Source organism: Sceloporus undulatus, chromosome 5 (genome assembly GCF_019175285.1).
Source record: "Sceloporus undulatus isolate JIND9_A2432 ecotype Alabama chromosome 5, SceUnd_v1.1, whole genome shotgun sequence".
Classification (NCBI taxonomy): domain Eukaryota; kingdom Metazoa; phylum Chordata; class Lepidosauria; order Squamata; family Phrynosomatidae; genus Sceloporus; species Sceloporus undulatus.
The window spans coordinates 162,197,214-162,224,989 of NC_056526.1; the positions used below are offsets into that span (position 1 = coordinate 162,197,214).

Below are 27,776 nucleotides of genomic sequence, written 5' to 3' on the forward strand. Positions count from 1 at the left end.
GCTTGCAAAGTAAAACAACTCGCCCCAATGAATCCCAAGTGCTCAGATCTTCAAGGACATTGATCCTTAAAAGCAGAATGCCTACTGAATCTTCTTACTAGGAAGGCAGAAGGTAGCAGTTTTTTTAAAAGAAGGTTAAGAGTCATGACACAGAGCATAAAATCTCTGTGTCATATTCCTTACCACTGTCAAAAAATCTGGAGGATTTTAGCATTTAAAAAGGTTTTTAAAACTTAAAAGAGAAAAACAATAATGCAGCAGCATTAATGGAGGATAGCTAACCATCATCATTTAAAGCCATCCTTCCTTTGAAATATCCACACTTGGTAGCCTGCTGAGAGAATGAAAAGCAATGGAACAACATGACTAATACAATATTGGTGGTATTCAAAAACAAAAAGGAGAGCCAGCATAATGTAGTGGTTTGAATATTGCATTACAATTCTGGAGACCAGGTTTGATTCCTTGCTTGGCCATGAAAACCTGCTGGGTGACCTCAACCAGGTCACATTCATTCACTCTCAGAGGATGGCAATGGAAAAATCTTTGAAAAACTTAACAAGAAAATCTCATGATAGGTTTGCCTTAGGGTTGCCATAAGTCAGAAATGACTGAAAGGCACATGACAACAAAAAAATCAAAAACATGGCCATGTTAGTCTCAAAGGTGCTACAAGATCCTGTAACATGAATGGCCTTTAAAAGAAACCACACAAACCCAAACCTCCTCTTTACACTACTATTTGATTCCATGTTTGGTACAGTAATAATATGCATGATTATTTTCCTTCTTGCTGAAACCAAACCAGAGTGAAGAAATCCTGAATGACTACAGTAGTCCAGAAAACAATATGCTAACAATGCAGCAAACACTTGAGGAAAGCCATGATGTCAAGTTAGTTCACCTGAAATGTAGGGCATATTATTAAACTTGTTATCTGTTACTCCCATTATTCCTTATGACTGACCAGGATAACTATAGTTGATGCGAACAGTAATAAAGCAACATATGGAGTGCCACATCATCTGCAATTCTGCACTGGATCAAAAATTAATTATAATAAGTGTCTTCTCCTTATAAGAAAGTGTACTGTAGAATGTACTGTACCTCAGATCAGGACATGTGAATGTCAAAAGTGTGTTGACTGTTTTCCTGGGTTCTACATGAACCAGAGCAGCAATGATGCTCCTGATTGCCATCTTCACAGCCACCTTATCACTGCTGTACAGAATATAATACATTGAGTAGACAAGTATCTCTACCTATGAGGCCATGAACATTTGAGAGAAGAATGGTATTAAAAAAACCATAATCTCTGTAATATAAAATGTAACAACTAAATTGCCTTCACATTTAGTAAAAATGACACCTCTGACTGCATTTCTGTGGAGGGACAGAAGGCTGCACTGGCCTGTAGAATCAGCAGTGTAACACAATTTCCAACAATGTTCTGAGCCAGTGCTCCAGTCTAGGCAGAGGAGGAATGAGACCTCAAAAAAACCTACTATTCTTTTGTAGGATGTCAGATAAATAAATTCTTGGTCCAGTCTCCTGATACACAAAAAGATTGCAATCCATTCTTAGTCAGATCAAAATAAAATAAAATAAAATAAAAAACACCTGCCCATGCATGGCAGTCAGGCCTGCAGCATGACCCTATCCCTTACATAAGTGTAAGGATTACCCCAGGCAAAAGCTGGTTGCTCTACTAGAAACCAGATAGGAATTCTTAAATGCCAATTAGATTTGACATTTGACAGGCTTTTCACATTCGTGTGTGTGTGTGTGTGTGTGTATAATGTAGTCTTAATCTTTGATAGTTTTTGTTATCCAATATACATGGAGGAATGAGAAGCAAAAAACTGAAGCCTGAAAACTGACTTTGGGACTGAACACATAGGTCAAAATAAAGCTGCTTTTGGTCACTTTGGAGGTATGCTGTTTAAATGACACACACATCTTAAGAGGTCAGAAGTTGCACCAAAGGTTTGCTCCAGTAGGACTGGAGCATGGCTTTGGTGCAGCTTCTGGCCTCTTAAGATGTGTGTGTGTGTGTGTGTGTGTCATTTAAACAGCATAAATCCAAAGTGACCTGAACCAGTTTTATTTTGGCCTGTCTGTTTGGGCCTATAGGAGGAGGAGGTGGTAGTGGTGGTGGTTATGATGATGACCATCACCATATCATTCCATAGACCTCAAAAATGGGATTAATGTTATTTTACAAAATTAAACTCAGTGTAATATAGACAAATATATTTTAAAATATATTTAAATATACAATAATGTTGTAATCATAAAAATGTAAAACTATCTATACCATTAAAATAAATTAAAACCTTCAAATTAAAACAAACCATTTAAAACAGGTTGAAAACAATGCAGTATACTCTAAAAAAGTCAGTTCCACTAATCCTGTCAGTTTACACAATATTTGGTTGTTAAGAGAATGACCTATGGAGAATGACACTATGACTAGAAGAGATGTCCTGTTAACAATACTCTAGATCATCTGAGATGTCTGCTGACAGAAAACTACTAGTGGAACTGCTCTGCTGACTAAAATTTGTTGTAAAGAATCAGAAGGAGGGTGAGTGTGAAGGAGGAGCTGAAGGATAGCAGATCAAAAAGTTTTGAGGACTCAAGCACAATGTTGACACAAAATCAGGCCAAGGTGGGGATAGTCCTGTGTAATTTCCAACACACCAAGGATTAGTGAAGTTTGGATTCAGCATCTGCAGCTGGCTTGGCATCAGCTGAGCTGGCCTATGCTCATTTTGGTCACTTTGGATTCCAAGATGCGTATTAGCTAACAATGTGGAGGTCATTTCTGGTCACAAAAATCCTCAAACATTTGTGCATATGACTGAATACTCAAAATGTATTTTTCAACATTTAGCCCAGCACCCAAAACTACCCGGCCTTTTAATTCTGCAGCTCTGTATTTCAACACCATCTTCAAGATATCCACTACAGCCTCAGACCAACATTCATCCTGAAGCATCCCATCCAAACTAGTGCGTATAAAAGGCATCAATTCTTCCGAGGTCAAATGCTTTATAATCAGCTGTAGAGAGAGAAAGGGAAAATATTTGAAAAAGAAAAGAAGATAATGTGACTTGGAAAATTCATGATACATAGGAATTATTTCTACAATAAAGTTAAAATAACTACGGCGCATTACAGACCGCCCAGAAGGGATGGTCTGCCACCATCGCCATTTGCAGCGCGGAGGAGCCCCAGCGTCCAAACCGTGAGGCTCCTCCATGCTGCAAATAAGAAGCGCCAAAATGGCGCTTGGCAGCGCAGATATCCTCTACGTAAAGATGGCGGCCCCCGTGTGGAACGGGCGCCACCAGTTTGTACGGACTCAGTCTGGAAGGGACACCCCTTTCTAACCCTAATACGGACCCAGTCCGTACTTTATGCCCGTCTGTAACGGGCCTACATTGTGATTAAGTGTGTCTCTGTGTCTTCCAGTCATCCCCCTCTTGTTATCTCAGGCATTTCATATGAAGGAAATTTTAGTGAATTTATTTTTATTTCTCCAACTATTGGGGAAAGTCAAGGAATATACAATAGAGATGGTGAACTCTTGGCCTTCCATATAGTCTGGGACTGAAACTCCTATAATTCTTTCATCATTGGATATGAATACTGGCCTAATGGAAAATGCAATCCAATAACACTATAAAGACTACATCTTCCCTGCCTCTGATCTACATGGACCTCAACCATAATAAACTCCATTATTTACAGATAGAGGACTAGATTCAGACTAAATTAGCCACACTTGAGGACCATTTCAAGTAATGAGTCAAGGTAACCATGAGAAAATAATATTCCGTTGATTTCGCTGGGGGCTAAAGCAATGACACCAATGGGAAGTACTTTTCCAAAGTGAAGGGATTGCATGCTCCTTTGAGGCAATAGGCCATGCTGATGGCAGCAGTGCTACTAATATGATCTGTGCATGCCAGACAGGATTTTGCTGAAGATCCAGACTGAATGTGCCAAACAACTGATGGGCAGTGGCAGTAGTGGGAATTGGGGAGAGAACCTGTTGGAGCATCTCTCAGAGACAACACTGCACAGAAGGAGACATGGTAAACCTTTTTTGGGATATCTCTTATGCAAACCCTGTGATGAGAAAATTCAAAATTAAACAAGAGATAGTGGCAGAAAATGAAACTCCCAGTTCAGATGCCACTCTATGAAATACTGGAATACAGCAGAGCACAGCTACAGATAGAGCTGTTTCTAGTGACACAACTGGACTCAAACCAAAAGAATAATAGAGTCATAGAGTTGGAAGAGATCACAAAGGCTCCATCTTCAATAAAACACCCCTTCAAATATTTAAACATGGCTATCATAAACATCTAAACATACTCGGCTCCCTAAATCTCTCCTCATAGACTATGGTTTCCTCTGCCTTCACCATTTTGGTTGCCCTTCCCTTGACACATTTCAGCTAGTCAACAACTTTTTGAATTGTGGTGTTCAGAACTGGTCAGGTGTGGCCTGCCTGGTCAAAGCAGAATACAGTGGCACTATTACTCCCCTTGATCTAGACACTATACTCATATTGATGCAGTCTAAAATCATATTGGTTTTTTTAGCTGCCACATCACACTGTTGATTCATGTTCAACTTGTTGTCTACTAAGACTCCTAGATTCCTTCTGTATGTACTGTTGTTCAGCCAGGTGTCCACCATCATATATCTATGCATTTATTTATTTTTTCTGCTAAAGTGTAATATCTTACTTTTCTCCCTGCTAAAATTCATTTTGTTACTTTTGGTCCAGATTTCTGTTCTATTAAGATCAAATATTCTATTTTGATCCTCTCCTCTGGTGTATTAGTACTATTCCTAATTTGGTGTCATCTGTAAATTTGATAAGCATGCCTTCTATTCTTTCATCCAAGTCATTGATAAAGATGTTGAATAGCACGGGGTCCAGACCAGAATCCTGTGGCACCCTGCTGGTCACTTCTCCCCAGGATGAAGAGGAGCCATTGGTGAGCACCCCTTGGGTTTGGCAACTGCATTGTCTAGCCCACATTTTACTAGCTTGTTTGTAAGAATGCCATGCAAGAACATTCAGTTGTTGACATGCTCAGAGTTTAAAGGAAAGTCTGAAGCTACACAACATATGTTACAGAACATGGAAAGTGAGAAGCATGAATCAGAGTAAGGTACACATAGTAAATAAAGAATAGAAGACAAACATTACAATGCTTGAGTGAGTAAGTGAACTAAAATGGAAAAGAACGGGACATTTTGAGTCAGATAACTCAGGGAATAGGAAGGAGGACAAAAAGAATCAAAGTGGCACTTATAGTTAAGAGAAAGATAGTAAAAACATTTAAAGTATATAATGCAAAGCCAGATTGAATCATGGCAATACAACTCCAGGAAAAACCCTTAAATATAATCATAATCCAAATTTATGTTCCAATTACAGAGGCAGAAGAAGAAGAAATTGAAAAATTATATGCTGGAGTCCATGAGGAAATTGATCACGCACAAAGACGCAGGAGATTGCAATACAAAAGTAGGAAACAGGAGAATCAAAGATGACTGAATTTGATTGACTGACTGTGAGGCCAACAGTTTGTTCATTGCAAAAACATTCTTCAAGTCACCAAAGAGGCAACTGCATACATGGACATCACCTGATGACCAATATATAAATCAAATAAATAACTTATTTGGAAACAGAAGATGAAGAAGCGCCACTGTCTTAAAAACAAAGAATAGAAGCAGATTGCGGCACAGATCATGAAATATTTTTTTAAAAACTCTCTGTAGAATTTAAACATTTGGGGGCTTTACAGATGGTCCCTAAGGGGCGGTGGGACACCACCCCTTTCCCTGCTGGATCAAAGATGCAGCAACCGCATGCCATGCCCCCAACCCGGCAGGTCCATGGTGCAAAAAGAAGCCACAGAAAGGGCTCTATAGCCACCAGTCCCATGGCTTTTCAGAGTTCCTTTAGAACAGCACATGTACACACTGTGCCAAAGGAGTAGCATGACACCTCCTGCTGTGAGGTGGGGTGCATGGCGTCACGCTGGCATGGGGAGGAGTCAGAGCACATGGAGTTTGGTTGCCATACCCTCATTCTGCCCTGATGCTGGTGTTTATCACCTGTCTGTTCAGGGCCAATGTTAAAAAAGTAAAGAAAAAGATTTGCACCATTAACCCTAATGGATAGGGATCCAGAAGAACTCTGGACTGAAACCAGAATCATTGTCAAGGAGAAATGAAAAAGACACTATCTGCAGCTAAAAATGAAAGAGAATCTTCAGAGGATGACAGATGAAACTCTTCAAGAAGTTAAGGAAGCAAAAGTAAAAGAGAATAGAAATAGTCTGGGAACCCTGAATGCAACTCTTCAATGACTGGTGTGCAAGTACAAGGAAGAAGCTGATTTCTAGAAAGAAAATCACCTAATTTGAAATTGTGTACTTGAGGAGAATTCTGATTCCACGAACTGCTAAAAAGGCAAACAAATACATCCTCAAGCAAGTCCAATCTGAACTCTCCCTAGAGGCCAAGGTGGCTATACAGAGACTGTTGTACTTTGGCCATTACATAAGAAGCCATGACTAACTAGAAAAAAAACAGTAATGCTCGGTAAGGTAGAACACACTAGCAAAAAAGGAAGACTACATTACATATGGATAAAACCAATCATGGAATCCACATCCCTGAACTTACAGTACCGGAGGAGGGCTGATGATGACAGAGTGACTGTGTCTCTAATTCATAATCCATAATTAGAGATCTCTAATTCATAGGGTGCCATAAGTCAAAGTCACCTTGATGGCAGTTAGCAATAAAAGCATGAACTTAATATGGAACCAAACCAGTTATATATACAGTGGACCCTTGTTATATGCTAGGATTTGGTTCCAAGATCCCCCGTGTATGACAAAATCCATGTATGCTTAAGTCCCATTAAATATAACGACATAGCAATATGGTGCCCCTTATAAAAAATAGAAAATCAAAGTTTGATATTTGAAATTTCTCCACAAATCGTGGATGCTTGAATGTGCATAAAAATCAGTATATAAGAAAAGTCGGCTTAAGACAAAAGATAAAATAGATAAGATAAAATAGGATAGCTAAAATAATATATAAATATTTTTATATTGCAGTCTCTTTTTGTACCTAAGCTAATTTATGTTAGAGAAAAGAATTCTACCTCACCATGCCAGTTTTAAAAATTCTGACACTGGGCAGGCACTGCTCTTCTTCATTCTGGATTCTTATGGATTCTGTGCTTGAGATATCTGTGTAAGAAATAAAATTAATATCTCACTCATTCTGAAAGACAGTTCTTTCTACTTTGTAATTTCTAAGCAAAATACATTTCCAATCTTATACCAGTGTTAGCTTCCATCATAAACGAAATATGCCATGTAGAGGTGGTGTTACTAGGGTTGGTGTCACCTGGTGCAGTAATTCATGGTGTCCCACCTTCCATTGACTTCCTCCCATTTCACACCATACAGAATTCTTAGTCATGCTTTTTTTTTTGCACTAATGTTACCCATAAATGATAATTCCTATATACAACTGAATGTAATGCTAACAGCTATGACATAAACATCTAGCAAAATTAAAAATGTACCTCCAAATTATGATAACATATGCACAACCTAAATATTGTTACATATACTTAGTAAAGATTTAGTTAAAATGAGATGTTTTTTAAAGAAAATTTTAAAATAATTTTTTTAAAATCATTTTTTTAAAAAAATAATACATTAAATTTTTGAAATTTGAAATTTTAATTTAAAAAAATTATGGGGCTTTTCCTTTCTCCTGCCACTGAGCTTCACCCCACTCTCAACATCTCTTAAAGCATTTTAAAGGAAAGCAGATTACTACCACAGCCTGTTTCTGCTAAGGTGTTTGAGGAAGAGTGGTGTCACCTTTCCCCTTAAGGGGTGCGGTCCACATCCCCCCCCACACCCGTAGTGATGCCACTGAAGTGGTGGATCATGGTCCAAGTGGGGGAGATCCTATCTTGTCTTTTTTGGGGTATTTCACCTACCTATGCTCAGACTACAGGTTATCTGGCTCTTTCCTTTATCGCACTATAGGCTTCTAGATGGCTAAGCAAAATAAAGTTCCTCTGATTCCTAACTTTACTTTCACATTTCAGATAAGACTTCAAAATTTTCACTGTGTATCTCCCATCAGGTGTTAGATCAGTGGTACTAAAAGAAGAGTGAGAAGGCAGGGTTGATGTTCACATACCAACTAACCTATCTTCGTTGGAGAGTCTGTATTAAGCAGACAGGCAACTGCCATCTTGCCCCAATGGCAAAGGGCTACTTGTTTATTTACACAATTAGGAAGCAGCAGTCCAATCAGGTGTCCCACATTTGCAACTGACTGCTGCATCTGTTACATAAGAGAAGATTTTTAAAAAAAACAACAACTGCAGTTCCAAGAACACAGTAAAAGCTCACATCTCTTAAACCCATGCCCATAACCTGAGAAGTATTTCTTTCCTTTCAGGTAATCCTTTCACCAACCTCAACGGTGGCTTGACTTCGATAAATCCACAGTAGCTGGGCCAACATACGAGTTGCCCTCTCACGTTCATATATTTTTGGAGAAACAAGCCAGTTTTTCAAGGCCTATGGAAACATTTTATTAATGTTTTTGCAAGAGAAAAGACCTATATCTATCAATTTAAAAGTAAAGAACACTAAGCACTCAAGGACTAAGGAGGCATATTGATCTGAAAATTCACTGAATAAGTAACAAATAGGGGTTTTTTATTTCCATTTTGTTATTACAAACCAATAGAATTCTGCTGCTGAAATGGTTTTATAAAAATTGCCTTTGTTCTAGTCGAGATGGTATTGCTTTGGTGTGATTCCCTTCCACTGAGCTTTTGGATCAGTTTGTAAATCAAGATGCTATCTTTTTGAGAACTGTGAGAGACCTTCTCATATCTTTGCCCCATAGGCCCAGTTTGGAATCTGCATAATGTAATATTTTAACATAGGTTTGTCTTTGCTTTTATTTTACAGGCTAGTGAAATATGTTTTTTAGTATTCCAGGTCTTTAGGAAGAAGTAAAATCAGTTAAAAGTGTTACATCTGACTGAATTATAGGGTTACACACATAACAAGCCTGGATTATAAATAGAGCACATCACTTAGTATTAGTTTTAGTAAAATTCTTTTCTGAAGAGATTAGAACTCAAGATGAACACCAGAAATACAGATAGTCTCCACAAGAAGCATGTTTTTAATTTTGTTTCTGTGAAAAAGCTAAGGGAAATGGAAAGGTCCATAATCTAATATTTCTGGTCTTGCTCGCATTAGAAGTCAGAGCACTTCATAATTATCTGTTCTGTTTCTGACTGTACCTTAATTATACTGTGCAGGTTTTCTGGATCCATCTGCTGCTCCATAAGGATTTTGACAATCTCATAAACTGCCTCAAAAGTACTATTGTAATGTTTCTGAAGCAAAGAGAGACCAAGATTGTGTGAGTAGTGACAGTGTCAAAAAAAGGCCATTTTTCTAAGAGAGTAGACATAATAGCATCAAAATGTCTTTAATGCTTCATTTTACTGATGTAGTTCTAAAACCCCATTTTTCTTCCTCTCCCTCCCTTCCTCTCTCCTGCCTCTTTCACATGCACATGAAGAGAGAGAGAGAGAGAGAGAGAGAGAGAGAGAGAGAGAGAGAGAATCTTGATTAAGGCTTATGTATAGCAACCACATCAAGAAATATAGTTTTGCAATGTTTCATCATTGCCCACCAGTATATCAGTATGAAGGACCTAGTGAAGTGAAAACAAAAACAAAAACAGCCATAGTTAACTTAATGCTGATTATGCAGTAGAAAACAGGTTGGGGGAGAATAAGTGCATCATGGAACAATAGAATGAATTGGCTTTATTCAAAAAGCAAACATTATATGTATTTCCAAACTATCAAAATCCAGGAGGAAAGTAAGATGATAGGAAATTCAGAAGCATCTGCCAGTTACCTTAATCCAAAGATTTCTGCTGTTTTTCGTTAAATATATATTCTGCATAAATATTTTAAATCCACCAGATCCCACCTGATCTTAGGTAAGCAGAGTCAGCCTTGGTTAGTACTGGCATGGGAGACCACCAGCAAATACAGTGAGCCCATGCCATATGCAGGCTCATTATAGGTGGCTTCCAGCTTACGCGGAAGTCACCAGAAGAATGGGAGAATAGCACACACGGCAAGCGCAAGCCCCATTATATCTAATGGGGCTTGAGCATACACACTTTTTGCCTTACACCGGGGGATGTGTGTGTCCGGAACAGATCCCCTGTATAAGGCAAGGGCAGACTGTACCAGGTGCTATAGGCTAGATTTCAAAGGAAGGAACTGGCAAAAGCCACATCTCAGGATTCCTTGACTAAGAAAACATTTTGAAATTAATGGGGCTGCCATAAGTCCACAGGAAATATGAAGGTACACACATGTGTGTGTGTTATAAGAAAACATAATTGTCAGTTATCAGCATCCTGCTAGTTTCTTATTCTTGCAAAGGTTCCCTTCAGAAACAGTTGGACAGTGACCTGATGCAGAGCATCTACATTCACTACAAGGTTGTGGAAGTTAGGTTGCCCATGCACAGGGTGACCAGAGGTTCTCCTTTTCCCAGACATGTCCTATATTTCAACATTGCAGCATGTCTGGCGATCTGAGAGGAATTCCAAAATGTCATCTGTTTTGAGCCATAAAATCTGTCCTTGTGTCATCCAGTATCTCAGCAGGCAAGCGAGAGGTAGCTCAACAGATTTATTATTGCCACTGCTGCTGCAAAAGACTTGCCAAACACTAAACATGACCAAAATATGAGAGCATGTTTGAAGTCTGATGGGAAGGAGCCTGTAGAGAGAGAGAGCTTGAAGATATGGAGAAGCGAGGGCAGAAAAGAAAGAGTGATAGAGATCAGGAGTAGGAATTGGGTCAAGAGAGCAAGTTGCAGGTTTGGAAGAGTTCAGAAGTGAAGAGAGTTCATCCAAAGAGGCAGGAGGAAACACAGAAAATGTTTTAGGCATGGGCGATAGAATATTATGAGCAGAAGAAGAATTGGGGGGGGGACTATCTCAGAGCGAATGGTGGTAATCTTAGAGATGAAATAGTTAGCAAAGTCATTAGGAGAGAATGATGAAGAGACAGGAGGAGAGGGAGGTTTAAGCAAAGTGTTGAAGGTGGAGAACAATTGCTGCGGGCACCTCTCATTGGCAGAGATCAATGGTTTGTAATAATTTTGTTTTGCCATAGAGAGGCAAAATAATTTAAATGTAGATTCAGTCAAGGTTTTGTTGCTAGTAAAATACCATTTTAAGCATTTGTTTTGCTCAGAGTTCTATATATATTTCATGCCAACAAGGCATTTTAACAAACATATGTTCATCAGAAAAATAGAGTTGAGTACATAATAAAATACAACAAATGTAACATGGCTGTAAATAAACCATGCAAAATGAATTTATATTTATATTAGTGTTTTTAGCTTTTATTTGGTAATGTCCTACATTTTTATTTAATTTCCTACATTTTGTGGTGCCTTGTCTTTCTTTGCAGTTATGACATATGGTCACCATGCTACACCATTCTCTATGGATGCACATGCACATTCAGTTGCCCATTTGTTGTCTTAATTCAGGTGGACAATTTTGCCATTCAGCAGAAGGGTTATATAGCACAATTTATACATAACTCTGCACACAAAGATATATGCTACATAATTCTGTTATAAGATCTTGACCTAAAATGAATCAGTATTATTAAACAGTTTAAAATTAATATCATAAAATCTAGCAAGTGAGATGGCAGGCTAAATGGCATTAAGGATGTGTACAAAAGAAAATAAGGTTTCTCTGTTTTTCTAGGCCTATTCAGGAAATCATAAATGTAAGCATATAAGTCAGGGGAGTGCAATAGAACTGCAGGAGATAACTCCATAGGAAAGAGTTAGTTGGTAAACAGCAATTGTTCCTCTTATGTGTCATGTCCTACTTGACTGGAGGTAACAGGTTCCAGTCAGACCCATAGGTGGCTGGCAGCCTTGCCTTGAAACCAGAGAACAGTAGTCAAGACCTGGAAACACAGCCTAGAACATCCCAGGTAGACCCTGAGGAGCAGGAGCCAGACCCATTGCCACTGAACTCTTCTGAATGACAGAAACTAAAGTGACAGTTACAAAAGAGTAGGAAATGTCTTGAAATGCTGTAAAAAAGGAAATCTAAGATAATTAGTCCAGTTGTGTTCATTTAAAGCTAGAAATTAACCCAGTCAAAGCCACTTCTTTGCTGCAGCTCCACTAGCTCAAGGTCCATTCCAAACAGTGGAAATGTTGTTTCATATTAATCTTACTCTGCAGTTTACTAATTACATTTTAACCTTTCAGTAATAAACACACAAACTATTAGAGAGGATCATTGGTGGCTCCTTCTAGTGTTTTTCCATCATCTTCTATACATGGAAGGACAATTGTTAAAAGGAGACCCTCCTAAATGGGTAGAGGCTGTCCACATAACTATTCATTCTTATTTTTCAGCAACTCATAAGTACTTACAAAAAACCAAAACAATAAGCAACATGATTTTTTTAGGAAAGAGTACTAAAAAACAGAAGCATTACCTGCTAATGGAAAAAGTGTTGACAAATTTCTGTTCACTATAATGGAGGACACATTCTTAGGTTCATTGCTTGAACTTTCCAAAATTTAGATCAAACATTTGATAGAAAGAACTTTAGATTTATAATATAATGAGTGGGAGAAATCCAAATTAACAGTCAGTCATATGGGCAGCTAACCTTGAGTGATTAAGTCTAAAAATCCTGGGTATGAATCTGTTTACTATTCATCATATCCATGGTGCTGAATTAAGCTCTCTCTCTCTCTCTCTCTCTCTCTCTCTCTCTGTGTGTGTGTCCCCTTTAAAAGGTACATTGTAGACAAGTGTAATATGATTCTTTCCACATTGGAAAAAGCTGTTATCTAGTTAATTTGGCCAATGCAGAAGGTTGACAATTTTGTTCAGTTCTTTTGTGCTAAAAATTCTGACTCTCAAAGTTTTCACAGATTTGATGGGGGGAAAATTTTGAGCTTTTTTTTAAATGTGGAAAAAATAAAAAAAAAACTGACTTAAAGTATTCATTTTAAGGATTGTGTTAGAGATTATACATCCTTTGTTGTTGATGATAAGCTCCATACATATGTCTTCCAAATATTCCACAATCCACTGCTTTGTTATAACTGTTGGATTATAACAGGCAGGTATTCTAGATTGCCCATCATCTCAACACTATTGTTTTCCCACAGCTAGTTATCTCTTAGAAAAAGTATCACCATGGCTAACCTGTGCAAGTAATGTGTCTGTAGGTACTACCTTCTTTTCCAATATATCCCATGGTGGAAACTTCATGATGCTTGAGATGCATAATTCCATTATTTCACATTTTTCTTTCTTTTCTAAAGCATGAGTATTCCTGGTAGGAAAACATGGGATAGGAAGGCTCATCTGCTTAGTACAATCTGGATAACAATCTGGAGAATTCATAGCATCTCACTAACTGTGGTCTATATATTTATCAATATTTCTCATGCACTCTACCATGTTAAAAGGGAGTAGAAGAAATTATAAAACATATTGCTTAGCTGGAAGCTGATGAATTGGTGTGTAGTGGTTTGAGTATGGAGTAGGACTCTGGAAGATCTGAGTTTAAATATCCATTCAGCCTAGGAAATCCAGTGGGTGAATATGGACAAGTCACACTCTCTTATTCCAAGAGGAAGGCAATGGTGAACCTTGTCTAAATAAAATTTCCTAAAAAACCCCTATGATAAAATCTCCATAACTCAGAGCTCACTTGAAAGTGCATAACAACAAGAAAAGGCTGCAAGTGGACAATACTACCACAGAGTTTTCCACAGCACCATGTAGCAGCATTCTGAAGGATATTGACTCAGGGAATTGTATAGCAATGCTCCACAAAGCACACAGGACAATTAAGCCTCTTTTTCCCCTCTTCTGTCTGCAATGTTATACCCTGCTATTGTCAGAGAAATGGGAACTCAGGACCAGTACAGACACTGTCTGGAAGCCACCTGCCTACCCACATGTGGGCTGGCTTCATGGAGCTCCAGCAGTGTGTCATTTAGATGCCGCACGTCATCCAAGCACCATAAAGCCACGGTGGCAGCAGAAAGGGTGACTTTTTGCCAGATCAAAAAGGAGGGGCTTTTTGATGCCTCTTTTTGAGCCATCAAATAGCCAAATCAGTCCACAGCATGCAGTTGCCAGAGCCCCATTCTGGTTCTCTCTCCCTTTGGGGCCATCTGCTTTACCCCTAAGTGAATTACTGACTGCTATTCCCCTTTGGGCACTTATTTTCAAACACTGTTGTGATACTATTGGAAATTTTCCATAGACATAGAAAGATTATACACATACCATAAAAGGGTGATAGCTTCAATTGCCTTTTGACAATTTTGCACTTCACAACAGCTTGTGGGTGTCTCCAATAAAATTTCCTGAATTTAAAACAACAAGCCAGCTAAGAGAAACAAGAATGCATATGATCTATTTAGCACAGCTTCTTAAAGACATTTATAAAGGAAATTAAAAGTAATTTATATGCCATCCTTCATTATATATTTCTATGGTAAATGAAAGAAAATGTAGAATATAACTACTTCTATCTTTCAGGTTTTTTTAACTAAAATAAACAAAATAGTATCTTTTTCTCTCTTACCAGAATTTTTCCCTACCTTTAACAGTTATTGATTAGAAGAAAGTGACTGGAACTTTTTTATATGGCTTGAATACAGATACATGTATGTATCAACTTTAACCGCCAGTCACAGCATCATCAGGAAAAAGACTGTCAGCAACTGGGTGTGGCATTGATAGAGGACATCATACACAACCTACCTTTGTGACTCTGGAGGTAGTTTTTATAGGATCCCTTCCTGGTTTTTATCTTAGTCTATCAGGACAATTTTTTTAGTTTTCTGTTCATAATCAGTAGTATCCTATCACACAAGAATATAACCAACCAATTATGATCAGTGAAGCCCTTTACAGACTAGCAAAAAGCACTGGCCTGTGAGTGGGGTGAGGGCTGAGTGTCCCCACACTCAAAGCCCTCACTGCATTGCTCGGGCACCATTCTGGCGTGTACCCATTCAGACGGCACATGCCATGATAACAGCCCTTTGGCTCAACGCCCAAACAACACTGCACCAAAGTGGCATCATCAAGCTGCATGATGGTAGCTGTCATGCCCCTTCAAAGGCACAAAAAGGAGCCGGTTTTTCCAGCTCCTTTTTTGTGCTCTATGGAGGCTGGATTGGTGCCATGGTGTGCGGTTGCTGCGGTACTGATAGGGGGCAGAAAGGGGTGCCTCTTCCTGCCCGTCTGTAGAGCCCCTAAGGCTCCTATCCTATAATCGAGCTGCCTGATGAGTCTTACTTACTTCCTAATATAAATTATGTACATGTGTGTGTATGTATGTGTATATGTATATACAATGGGCCCTCCCCTTACGCAGAGGATCCGTTCCAGACACCCACCCCCCCACCTAAGGGAAAATCTGTGTATTCTCACACCCCATAGGAAACAATGTGCCATTGTCTATATTGTTGGCTGGCTTCCGCATAAGCAGAAAGCCACGTATAGTGCACCCGCTTATGGCGCGGGTGCACTGTACTAAAGAAGAGAATGCTTCTTTTTGATATATTGGAGAGGAGAAGGAAAGTCTGAGTGAACAATAGCAGCAAAAAGAGAGAGAAAGAAACAGCAAGAAAGAATAAGAGAGGACAGAACAGTTGGCGTATTCCACAGTTATCTGGGCTTTACTGGAATTCTAGTCATACCATCTGGTGCCTAGCTAGCCCAGGGGGTGTTCCCACTATCATTTAAAGAGAATCGCTGATCGGGTTATATGACCATCATTCTCATTTGAAACCTGTTCCGATCCTACTTTGATCAATTTCTGTGACAATAAAGCAAGGCAAACACAAAAACACGTTGTTTTTTGTGGGTTTTTAGGGCTATGTGGCCATGTTCTAGCAGAGTTTCTTTCTGATGTTTTGCCAGAATCTGTGGCTGGCATCTTCAGAGAATGCTTTGCCTGGAAAAACTGGGTGTATATATACTGTGTGAGCCTTTTTTCCAGACACTAGTTTCCTAGCGGCTCTTTTGAAAAGAATCAATTCTGAAGTGTGTTCAACAAGTGGAAACGACCGATCTGAATCACATTATCCTGGAGGGGAGGGACTAATGGCAGAGGGGTATTTACCATCCCTCCTGAGTTTTTGGTAGATCTACCATCCCCTCCTCAGCCCTGCTTGTGGTGTGACCCATGGGCACATGATTTTTTAAAAAATAAAATAACATAAAATTGATAGAAGATTTGATTCATTGGTTTTTCAACTACTTGCCTCACTGATTGTAAGTAGTTGCAAAATCAATGACTCAAATCTTCTATCAATATATATATATATATATATATATATATATATATAAACTGGTGCTCAACTTCTGCCTGTTCTTGACACATGCTGTTCACCTCCTCCCTTTACAACATTTCTGAACTCTTGGTAACTATCTTGGGTTTCCTAGAGCTCTGATTTCACCTGCTTCTTATTAACTAGGTTCTAGACCCACAATAACCACATTTAAAATCAGAATACAGCATGATCAGAGATGAAGCTGCTTTCAAGTTTGGCATAATTTCTCCAGAATTCACCCAGGAACCCACTTGGGCTAGAGGCATAAAGGGTAAAATAACTTACCAGGTGTTACTGCTGTTTTCATCTGCAGGGTTCCTAGACACTTCAAAAGTTGAGACAGAGAGAGACAGAGTCCAGCAGATTGGTAAGGAACAATTATGTCATTAGAACTGGTGTCACTCCAGTGTGCTAACTCATGTTGTCACCCCCAGCCTGCCTGAAATATCCCCCAGACATCTCCTCCATCAGCCAGGTGACCTCTACCTTGGTGAGGGTGGGGTGCTGCTGCTGCCTGGAAGCCCCTTCTAGATCTGGTGGGGCTTCTGAACAAATGGTAAGGGGAGGTATCTCTCTTTCCTGCTTGGTCAGCAGCCCTGCCAGACCCAGAGGAGCTTCTGGGGGGCATCAGTATCTCACCCCCATCAGCAGCCATAGCAAATGGATGGCAGAAGTGTCCTGGCTAGTAGAAGAAGGCATCCAGGGGGGTGTGTCTTTGGATGGATGGGAGTGATCTCGCCATCAGGTGCTCACTCCCTCTGAGGATAATAATAAAGAGGAACAGGAAAATAAACAGGAACAGAAGAGAAATGAAATGAATGGTCGCCTTTTGAAATCATTTTAAATCTGTTTTTAAAACCATGTCTTTAACATTGGGTTTTGACAAATGGGCAGCTAAACGCAGCCCCTGTTTCTCCCTGATCAGCCACAGCAACCACATGCAGCAACACCTATCTGCTCCCTCTTGGGAGCAAAAAGAAGCTGCTGTAAGAAGCTTCCTGGAAGGGGTGCCATGATGATGCCCCTTCCAGACAGTGCAATTTGGGTGTTTTGATGCCCGTGCCTCGTCATGGTGCGCCCCGTTTAAATAGATGGCACATGGGTAGTGAAAGTAGGGCTGGGCGCATGTAACTACTCAGCCCTAGCTAGCCCTACTATTGGGTCCAGACTGGCACAAAGTGCCGCTTTGTTTAGGGCCATTTTTTTAAACTCTTTTAAAATATTTTTTTCCATGTTATACTATATAGTTTTGGGAGTCCTGGTAAGGAGCATAATAATCAATGCTTTAAATGAACTAAGTAGATAAATGGCTAACAAAGTCCAGATTAAACAGAAAAGAAATAGGAGTATAAGTAATATTAGGTGGCAGAGCAGGATTTAGAAATATGAAGAAGGAAGAGAAAGTCAGTAAATCACATGCCTCTGAGTGGATACAACTCATGTATTTGTGGATCATTCCACTCCATAATACAGAGAGTGAAAGTCAAAGGAAACAACTCATTTATGTATGCCCCCGATTTAAAATTGCTTTAAAAGTGAGCAGAAGGGCATAAAATATTTCGAATCAGAAAAAAAAACCTGTTATCAACAACCATATATTCATAGTCAGGTTATGGAATTCACTGTTGTGAGATTTCATGACAGACACTGACTTCATCGAAGACAGATTTGTCACTTCCACCATAAACTTGAATAGTTTCATAAATTTTAGTCTAGAAACAAAATTGTCCCATTAAATAAAGAGCATCAGTTTGTCCATACTTAAGAGGCACACAACGAAATCTATATTATAAATTATAGGGAATTTTTATATAAAGAGAAATGAATGGTAAAATGGACTGGCAAGGATCCATGAGCTTCTAAGATATATCCAGTGGAGCCTTGGTATCTGCTGAAGTTTGGCTCCAAGACCATCCATGGATAACAAAAGTGTGTGGATGCTCAAGTCCCATTAAATACAATGGCATAGTAAAATAGTGCCCCTTATATAAAATGTCAAAATCAAGGTTTGCTTTTTAGAATTTATTTTTAAAAATATTTTCAAGGTGTAAATATTTGAATCCATGGAAAAAGAATCCATAGATACAGAGTGCTAACTGTAGAATGCCGAGGTGTCAGTTCAGAAGAGGAAGTTTATGAAGTGGTATGAAAAGAAGAATTAGCCTTCCCAAGATTCATCAGAAGTGGGACCAGAGGAAGCCCAAGACATTAAGATTGGGAGGTGTGGCCTTTGACAGCCCTCCATATGTTATTTGTGTGTGTGTGTGGAGGAAGCAAATGAACAGGACTTTTATGTGGTGATTAACTATTCATATCTGGAAAGCTGGAAGAGGCAAAAAATGACTAAGCACCACAGAGACAAAGACTCATGAACTTTGCATAAACAAAATAAGAACTAACACTAACAAAATAAAATAAAAAGGGTTTCATATGCTCTTTTGTAGGTACCTTTAGTTCATTCATTATTAGTGGTATGCTCTCGGGAGAAAATTTTGCATCCATTTCTTTGGTGGCCTGGTACATGAGTATCACACTACCAATGAAGGCTGACTTCATCAATGCATCCTAGAATTCAAAAAGAAGGTCAGAGCCACAGTAAGACATTTCCTGGAAAGTGTGACATATGTATTTTGAAGAGGGGGCAGAGTTCTTTTTGAAACATGATTATTGTTTTTACAAAGCATGCCAAAGTTGAAACCTGCTAAACTTTAAAAAGAAATGAACAAGAGCCCATAATGGCTGTATTTCCCCCCCATTTTACAGTAAGGTCTTCCTAAATAATAGTACATGAAATCAGGTACTTTAAAAAGTTCCAAATCTAGTTAGATCCAAATAGAACAGACTCACTGAATCAAGAAGAAAATAGTGCATCCTGGCTTATATAAATTATATTAATGTAATGGTTCTATGCTAGTGGAGACTAATAATTAGGTTGCAGTCAATGTGTATAGTATTTCTCTCTGAAGGCTGCTTGGTCACTTCTGCTTGACTCTCTTGCAAGCAGGACTAATAAAACACATTGTGGACCTTTTATTTATGGGTTTATTGTTATACACAAACTCAAAACTCTTGCTTTTCTCTGTCCAGATTTATAGGCCTTGTCCAAACTAGGTTCTATGAAATTTCATTTTTTGTTGGATATTCCTTACTCATGTTTTGTTATTTATGCAGGTTTTAACAATAGTTTACTCAAAGCATATGACTTACTCAAAGCTTTAAAAGTAGGTTAAAGACCATTCTCATCAGGGAAACATTCTCAAACATTACTTGATTGATATTTAATGTTTATTTTAATCTGTTTTTTGTTTATTTTTGGTGAATGGCATTGTGTATTAATTTTGTATTATGTTCCATTTTCTAGAATGAACACCACTGGCAGGTCCATTTTATTTTATTTTATTTTATTTTATGTACAGTGCTGTGTAAACCTACAGCACTTTATTAATAAAGTTTAATAATAATAATAATAATAATAATAATAATAATGTGACACCTTTGAATGACAACACTGAATCATTCTACTCTTGTTATTCAATTTTTTTAAAAAAAATTCATCTTAAATAGTCCTAGTGTTTGTGAAAGAAAATGTCACTGATTATAATGAATTATGCACAAACTATATAGAGCCTTTATATTTTTTGCATCACACAGGCTTATGAATTATACATATAACACTTTGTTTAGGACTTTCTGTTTTTACAAAAAAAATAAACTAAAACAAAAGTAAAACAACTACTAAATAACATAGGCTAATAGTGTGTGTACACAAATCCTATTAATTATAATTGAGCACATTAATCTAACTATCTTTATTTACTAATCTCTTCAATTGTAGCCAGGTACACTGCTCCTCCTGGTCATTTAGATCCCACAAATTGTGTGTAGTTTCATATCTGATTAATTATCTTCAGTAATCATATTCATTTCATTAAACCATTATTTACATTTAAGTGCAGACTGTTATATATCTATACAGAAGTAACTTCTATTGAGTTAAATGTATCTTGGTTCTGAGTAAGGACATATAAAATTGAAGACTAATCCAATTTCATAAATCAAAGTAATTATACAAATTTCATTAAACACAATTCATTCTGCTTATCTTCTAGTCAGTTGCAGCTGACTGCATTGCTTTTATTAGATTACCAAGAGTTCCCAAACTGCAGTTAAATAGGAGACCCTACTGCTTACATTTATTTATTTCAGACGCCCATTTGATTTCATGATCCCACAAAATATAAATAGTAGCTTTAGTCTAAATGCACAATAGCCATTGAAGGTATAAAGCAAGGGTTGTAATTAAATGTACAAGCGTACTGATCACTTTAAGCCTGTTGATTGAACATAACCAGATTGCATATAACCAAATGATGATACAGTTTGTGAAGTCAAAGGCTTTCATGGCCGGCATCCATAGTTTTTTGTGGGGGTTTTGGGCTATGTATGTGGCTATGTTCTAGAAGAGTTTGTTCTAAACTCTTCTAGAACATGGCCACATAGCCCGAAAACCCCACAAAAACAAAACAAAACCTGAGGGGTTTGTTCTTTTCAACAACAAACCTCTGATAACTTGTCAAGGAAATCTTGTTTCTCTAGATTAGAGGTTATTATCCATTGGGACAAACAAACAATTTCTATGTGCATTTGAAAAGGTATGTCTTTCTGAGGTAACATTTTTGATACTTCACTAATGCTATCTTTAGCACTAGCTGGAGACTTTTTCATTTACCTTGTATAGAGTAAAATCCAGGGTAAATAAAATAAAATCACAGTACTGGAAGGAATCTTATAGGTTTATCACACAGGGTTCCTGGCATGCAAATGGAATTGTACGAAAGGGGCCGGGAAGGGAATGAGTGTGGGACACATTTTATCACATACCAGAATGACAACGACAATGATGGAAGTCCCCATTCCATTCCTCATTCATCCCAGAGAAGGCAATTTTTGTGAACTGTTCTGAGCAGTTCTCAAAAAATCGCTTCCTCTCGGATGGATGAGGAACAGAATGGAACAGGGACTTCTCGTGGTATTTGGTGGCGTTCTGGTGTGTGGTAAATGCATCCCCCACCCGTTCCGTTCTCTTCCCGGCCCTTTTTGTACCATTCCATTTGCATGCCAGGAGCCCTGTGCGATAAAACTTATCAGATTTCATCCAATCCACCCAGTATTGGCAGTTCACCCTTGACAGGTATCCAACCAGAGTCTGCTTACAAACAATGGAGAGCCCACCAATTCTAAGGCAGTCTGTTGCCTGGGAGGGGCGCCACCAAAATAAACCACAGAAACTTGTCTTGGAGGAAAGGCCACAACTTTAATAAAATGGCAACAGTAACAACAACAGCAATCATATAGGGTTGGCCCATAGCATAAGGTCATGATCTGGACAATGGGACAACACCCCGGTTGTTTGATGACAGCAACAGCCGCCATCGGCCGAACATTGGGATGACCTAGGGGCCATGGTATGCCAGACCAGCCATCTCGATGCATATCTCGATAGCCCCTAGTCACCGGGCAACGCCAAACGTCATGGCCCCTGCAATGGCCACAACGTATGCCCTCAGCGTCCCCGGGTCCGCAAGAACTCCCGCTCCAGTGCTCCGCAGCCCTGAAGACCGCTCACCCCAGATCATGGCCTATACTCCACCCAAAGTTGTGACAAGCAACACCGAGGGAGGGAGGGTGGGGAGCCGAGCAAAATGGCCCCGAACATCAGGCCACATGGCCTTATAAAGGCCTAACAAGGGGGAGGGGCCAGGAAGAGGTTGTTCCTCCCCCTCCAGGCTGCACCAATCAGCAGCCTGGAGGACAGGAAGGAACAACCATAGAGAGGCCCTCTCAGGGTAGAGAGGCCTCTCTCCACCAAAGCTCCTTCCTGCCCTTCCCAACCAGGTCAGCCAGTCTCGGACACCCAGCAAGGCATGCTGGGGCGCTCCGAGGCACACACACAGCAGCGGCAAGGCGCGGCCTCCCCACGGTAACGTGGCTGGGCAGGTGAGCCCACCTGCCGTCCTTTCTGATACTATGCCAGAAATTTGTTCTGTATGTCTGACCATCATCATTCTTTTGATATCAAACAAGTAGTTTAAAAAAAAAATGAAAGGAGAACCAAAAAAAAAAAAATCAGTGAAATTCAATAGTTGGATTCCTGAACATATCATAGTTTTGAGGTAGGTAAGGGTTATGACTGAGGGTGAGATTACATACTATATTTTCATGCCTTTGACCTGCTTGCAGTTCAAAGACATGGAGCCCCAACTTTTTCATGTTTCTGCCAATCTGGGAAAACCTCACAATTATTCCAGAATTCCACTGAACATTTTGCTAATGAATGTAAAGTCTTCACTTACCTTTAAGCAATATGGATAATTTTGCAGTATGTTTGGAAATATGTGTGAGTACATGATAGGTAGGATCACCTCTCTTGGAGCAAGAAAAGCTGCAAAGTAATAGCTAAGGAGTAGGATGCTTCTCATCTGTTTCTTAGAAACTGGCACCTAAGTTTATAAAGAAAACAATGAATGTTTATTATTCAGATGAACTGCACTGTTTTTAAGATCCTGTTACGTCAAAAGTAGAATGTGCTTTCTGCAGGTTTGCTTGGTTTTCCAACTTGGTAGAGTGTACCACAAATCATCTTACCTCTGTATTCTCCATTAAATAGTGTTCAGTTAATAACTGATCAATGTAACTTTGGTATTCATCAAGAATTGAGAGAACCTCTTTAATATGATGTATGGCAGAAATACCAAGGCCATAGGCAAATCCCTAAAGAAGCAGAAAAATAATGTTCTTTCTCACATCTCATTCTGGATATAAAATGCATTATGAAAATCAGTGCCATGCAATAAAAAGATACAATAAAAAGATTAACAATTTTGTTTTTTGTTAACTGTCACCAAGACAACTTTGACTTATGGCAGCCTCATGAATGAGAGACCTCCAGAGCACCCCATTATAAACAGTCTGCTTATGTATTGCAGACCCAGGTCCACAGCTTTCTTGATAGGGTCTATCCAGCTGAAATATAGACTTTATCTTTTCCTACTCCCTTATACCATACCAATTATCATTTCTTTTTTTGGTGAGTCATGTCTTCTCATGATATGGCCAAAGTTCAACAGTTTCAGTTTTGTCATCTTGGTTTCCAGGGAGAGTTCAGGCTTGATTTAATCTAGGATCCATTTGTCATTTTGTAGTCCACAATATCTTCAGAACTCTTCTCCAGTACCACATTTCAAATGGATTGATTTTTGTCCTATCAGCTTTCTTCACTGCCCAGCTTTCACAACTATACGTAGAATGGGAAATAATATGGCATGGACTATCCAAACTTTAGTATTCAGTGATCATGAGCTATATCTGTGTCTTCATCATCTACTTTAAAGTGATGTAAATCATCTGTAGTCATGGACCAAGAATTCTTTCAAGACATTATATTACTTCTCCTTTTCTTCATGCTAGCCCAGATTTTCATTTATATTGTAAAAGGATGAGGGTGGGGTTTTTGGTTGGTTGGTTTTTGTTTGTTTGTTTGTTTTATGGAAAAGTAGGGATTAGCAGTGTTGTACTTACCTCTCTTTCTTCACTCTCATAAAACCTGATCTGCTGTACCATTCTCCAAAGGCTTGGCTGAATTAATGTGCCCCTGGATGCTTTCATTGCTGTTCCCCAGCATTTGTAAAGGAACTTCTGTAGAGAAAAACACAAATGTGAGTGATTCACTGTGCATCTTCATGAACAAGAAGCAAAAGTGCCTTTATCTCAAGACAACCTTCATTTCCAAGAATTCATGTAAAATGATACCAAATGTAAAGAATGAGAATAAGCTTCTCAAGTGTCCTTCACTTTGCTGGAAGGGATTTAATATAGTACTTGGAAGGGAGGGTAGTTATAGGGAGTATATGATTTGGTTCTCCAGGTGATTCCTAAGTGCCTGAGTGAAGTTTTCCAGATGATTCAGTGATTTTTGGAAAATATCTTTTCACGTTCCTCTTTCTTTCCTTCCACTTTCCTCTCTCTGATTCACTTTCTGGCTTCATCTTAACTTTTTCTAATCTCTCAAATCTTATCCTCACTTCTTCCAGTTTGGTTTCCCATAGTTGGAAACAATCTGTCAAGGGGATGATAGGAAACTTATCCCCAACTTGACCAGTTTCCAGTTTAGTGTGTCCATCAGAATTGGCTTCCTTCAAAAATTTCATATCGAGGACCTTGCTGATATCTTAGGAAATCTTCATCATCATTGACATCAGGCAGTTTCAGTCATTTTTTTTAAAAAAAAAAATAAAGTTCAGACAGAACAATCAATAATTTGTGGAAGCATGTGTTAATCAGAAAGCTTTTTGCTAGACACCTAGGTTAAATAGACCAATCCCCTGCAGTTTGAAGAAATGGCAATTAGGAACAGACCTTCTCACATGGAGAGCAGTGTGAAAGCTGGAGAATCAGACTCTGGACGAGATAATTAACCCAGAGTTCATCACTGATCTGGACGATAGTGTCCTCAAGGAACTATAGCAGAAAAGAAGGGGTGGGGGAGTGATGCAGAGAAATGAAAAAAGCAGAACTTGAGGATGTATTATGCATTCTGTTTTGATATGGGGAGGGGACAGGGCTGGCAGTATTTCTTAGATTTTGTGTTTTTCAGCATTACAATTATATCACAACCACAGTTAGATAATTCATACTGTATAAGAATTATATCAGCCAGCTGCTTTCATGTTCATTGCAGCAACATTAAGAATGGGCAGATGGAGGAAAATAGAATTTAATATCCGTTTGTAAGTGACTGCACATACAAGATTCTTCATACTACATGTGAAAATGGTGGAGTCAAATTTAGCTCCTACTCCCATCTCTTTACTTTGTATCTTGTAAATGTCATTTGCTACTATAAATGCCATTCACCATGCTAGAGGAAAATTCTGCCCCATACTGAGGTGAACTTTTCACAATGGTGCTGACAGAGTTCTCTGAGATAATTTGACATTAATTTTTGTAGGCAGAGTGCATCAGTATTTCTTCTTCATGCTACCATCATCAGAACAGTTGTAGAATGCCAGCATTGTAGGGATACAGATATTAACATGGAGATGTAAGCTACCACCATGAGCATGGAGGGTGGCTATGACGATGGAGGCTTATCAGGTTATATAAGCATAGCACTCAATAGTCAGTGGTACATTGGAAGACTTTATCAGCAGCTGTCCAGCCAGCCATTATATACATGGCACAACCAGTGAAATAAAAGGCTGAATAGGGTAATGGATGTATGGATGTATCCCAATCAAATAGATTTGCAATGGTTTTTAGTGGATGTGGGTATGAGTGTGGTGTGTAGCCTACTCTACACTAATCACCCTGGGTGCATGAAATTAATGTAGAGCATGGTGCCATAAGTAGTAAAGGTGACCTGGGCACAACAGAAGCAAAGTGCAAGGAAGTAGATGCTACAAGCTTCATTTTCTATAGCTATTTGTAGGCAACAAAATGGTGAAGAGCTACCCCATACATGATATTGAAAGTTTAATTTATTGGAAGTGGTGGTAAAGAAAGATATCTATATTTACATCCCAAGAGGGACCCTGGAGATTCCACTTCATGATCACATCACCTTGTTTGAAGGAAACGTCTTTCTACAGTAATGTCAGTAATTTTTTTTAAAACCAAATAAGGTAGAAAAGAATGGAGGAAGGAAGGACATACACTGATACCACATATTTTAAGAAGGTACAGCTTTTTTTGTTTTTAATGAGTGGCCTTACAATTTCCCCTGGATGTCTGCAAGTTCCACAATTTCCTCTTTAGTTTTGCTTACCAGAAGCAACATATTCTCCCATTCATTCTGTTCGAAAGTGTCCTGTCTTCCTAAAATAAGAATCCATGTCAGTTTGATACAATTCTCTACTTTTCCTAACCTACCTTTTCTTAAAGGTTCCAAGTAGGCAAAATCAAAAAGATCCCAGATTATTGTTAATAGTTTGGACTGTTTGCATGTTTAGTCTATGTTCATTCAAAACACTGAGACTATGTATACTGTTTTTCCCCCAATGTGATGCACTTTCTAATGCAGGGATAGACAATTGCCAAAGATCAGAGGAAGCAGTTTTGCTTCTAGATACACTATCAGTCTTCCAGGCAAGGTGTGCATGCCTTGTATCACTTGCTTTCATAAACAAAAGTTGATTTCCCCCCTCCCCCTGCTGCTGAAGATGATATGATTTGGAGAGATCTTTTAGGGGTATAAAAACAGTGAGGAGGCACAAGCACCTGCATTCAGTCCACTTGTTTATTGTTGTGTACCTTCCAGTTGGTTTTGTCTTATGGTGACCCTATCATGAGGTTTTCTGGGGCTGGGAGTCTGTAACTCTTCCAAGGTCACCCAGTGGGTTTCCATGGCTGAGAAAGAAATTGAATCCTGGTCATCAGGGTAAGTCCAGCACTCAAACCACTACACAATGTTGTCTATCTGTGGTATAAATTAAATGTCAGCAACTTCAGATAACTTCAAGGATTTGCCTAGTAGGATGAAAACATTTCACTTTTTAAACAAAAGGTTTTTTTAAAAAAAAATAAACACAGGTTCAGTGTTTAAATTTGGGACCAAATTATGCATGCAATCTCTTGAGATAATGAGATCACAACTGAGCCTGCATGAACCAGTCTGACGTAAGATTGAGGAATATATAGTTGCTGGTCTCCAGCTCACATAAGTATCAGCTACCATAGCCAATATCAGTAGCAGGTGTACTCCAACAACATCTAAGGGTTATATGTTCACCACTCCTCCACTCACATGCAAGGGTGTCTTCATGCATAAAGTTTGTGTTTCTTTGTTTGTTCAGACTACTCTGAATTTTAACATAACCTGCATTGACCGGAACTTAATACACACTTCCTTGCTTTTTTTATATTATACATTAATAACATTTCTATATGACATGAAAGGGACTATACAGGCTTCTAACATCCCACAATGTCAATAAATTCTGTCTCCTCTTGAACAAGAAGTCCTCTTACTTTTTAGATACTGGAGCAACAGAGTGATGCGTCCAAGCCACAGATCAAGGATATCATCATGGATCATAGAATCCACTAGACCCAGGAGCTCCAGGGCAGCAACACGGATACTTAATGTGTTCCAAACAGCAGCAATAACCTGAAGAAAAAGGGAGAAAGTTAGGAAAGATTTGCATGCAATATCACAGAGATGCCTTCAAG

At 38.8% G+C, this 27,776-nt stretch overlaps 1 protein-coding gene across 1 annotated transcript in view; it reads right to left on the reverse strand.

Moving 5' to 3' along the window:
- Positions 1 to 27,776, reverse strand: part of LOC121931713 (maestro heat-like repeat-containing protein family member 1) — a 39,191-nt gene that overhangs the window by 9,989 nt on the left and 1,426 nt on the right. Inside the window, exons 4-17 of the mRNA XM_042469696.1 lie at positions 27,576 to 27,714; positions 26,374 to 26,423; positions 24,129 to 24,245; positions 23,196 to 23,321; positions 22,904 to 23,050; positions 18,999 to 19,115; positions 14,491 to 14,570; positions 13,396 to 13,525; positions 9,404 to 9,499; positions 8,559 to 8,663; positions 8,286 to 8,424; positions 7,222 to 7,304; positions 2,915 to 3,064; positions 1,108 to 1,262 (exon numbers count right to left, since the gene is read on the reverse strand). Coding sequence (XP_042325630.1) covers positions 1,108 to 1,262; positions 2,915 to 3,064; positions 7,222 to 7,304; positions 8,286 to 8,424; positions 8,559 to 8,663; positions 9,404 to 9,499; positions 13,396 to 13,525; positions 14,491 to 14,570; positions 18,999 to 19,115; positions 22,904 to 23,050; positions 23,196 to 23,321; positions 24,129 to 24,245; positions 26,374 to 26,423; positions 27,576 to 27,714 — 1,634 coding nt within the window. The remainder of the gene's footprint in view (positions 1 to 1,107; positions 1,263 to 2,914; positions 3,065 to 7,221; positions 7,305 to 8,285; positions 8,425 to 8,558; positions 8,664 to 9,403; positions 9,500 to 13,395; positions 13,526 to 14,490; positions 14,571 to 18,998; positions 19,116 to 22,903; positions 23,051 to 23,195; positions 23,322 to 24,128; positions 24,246 to 26,373; positions 26,424 to 27,575; positions 27,715 to 27,776) is intronic.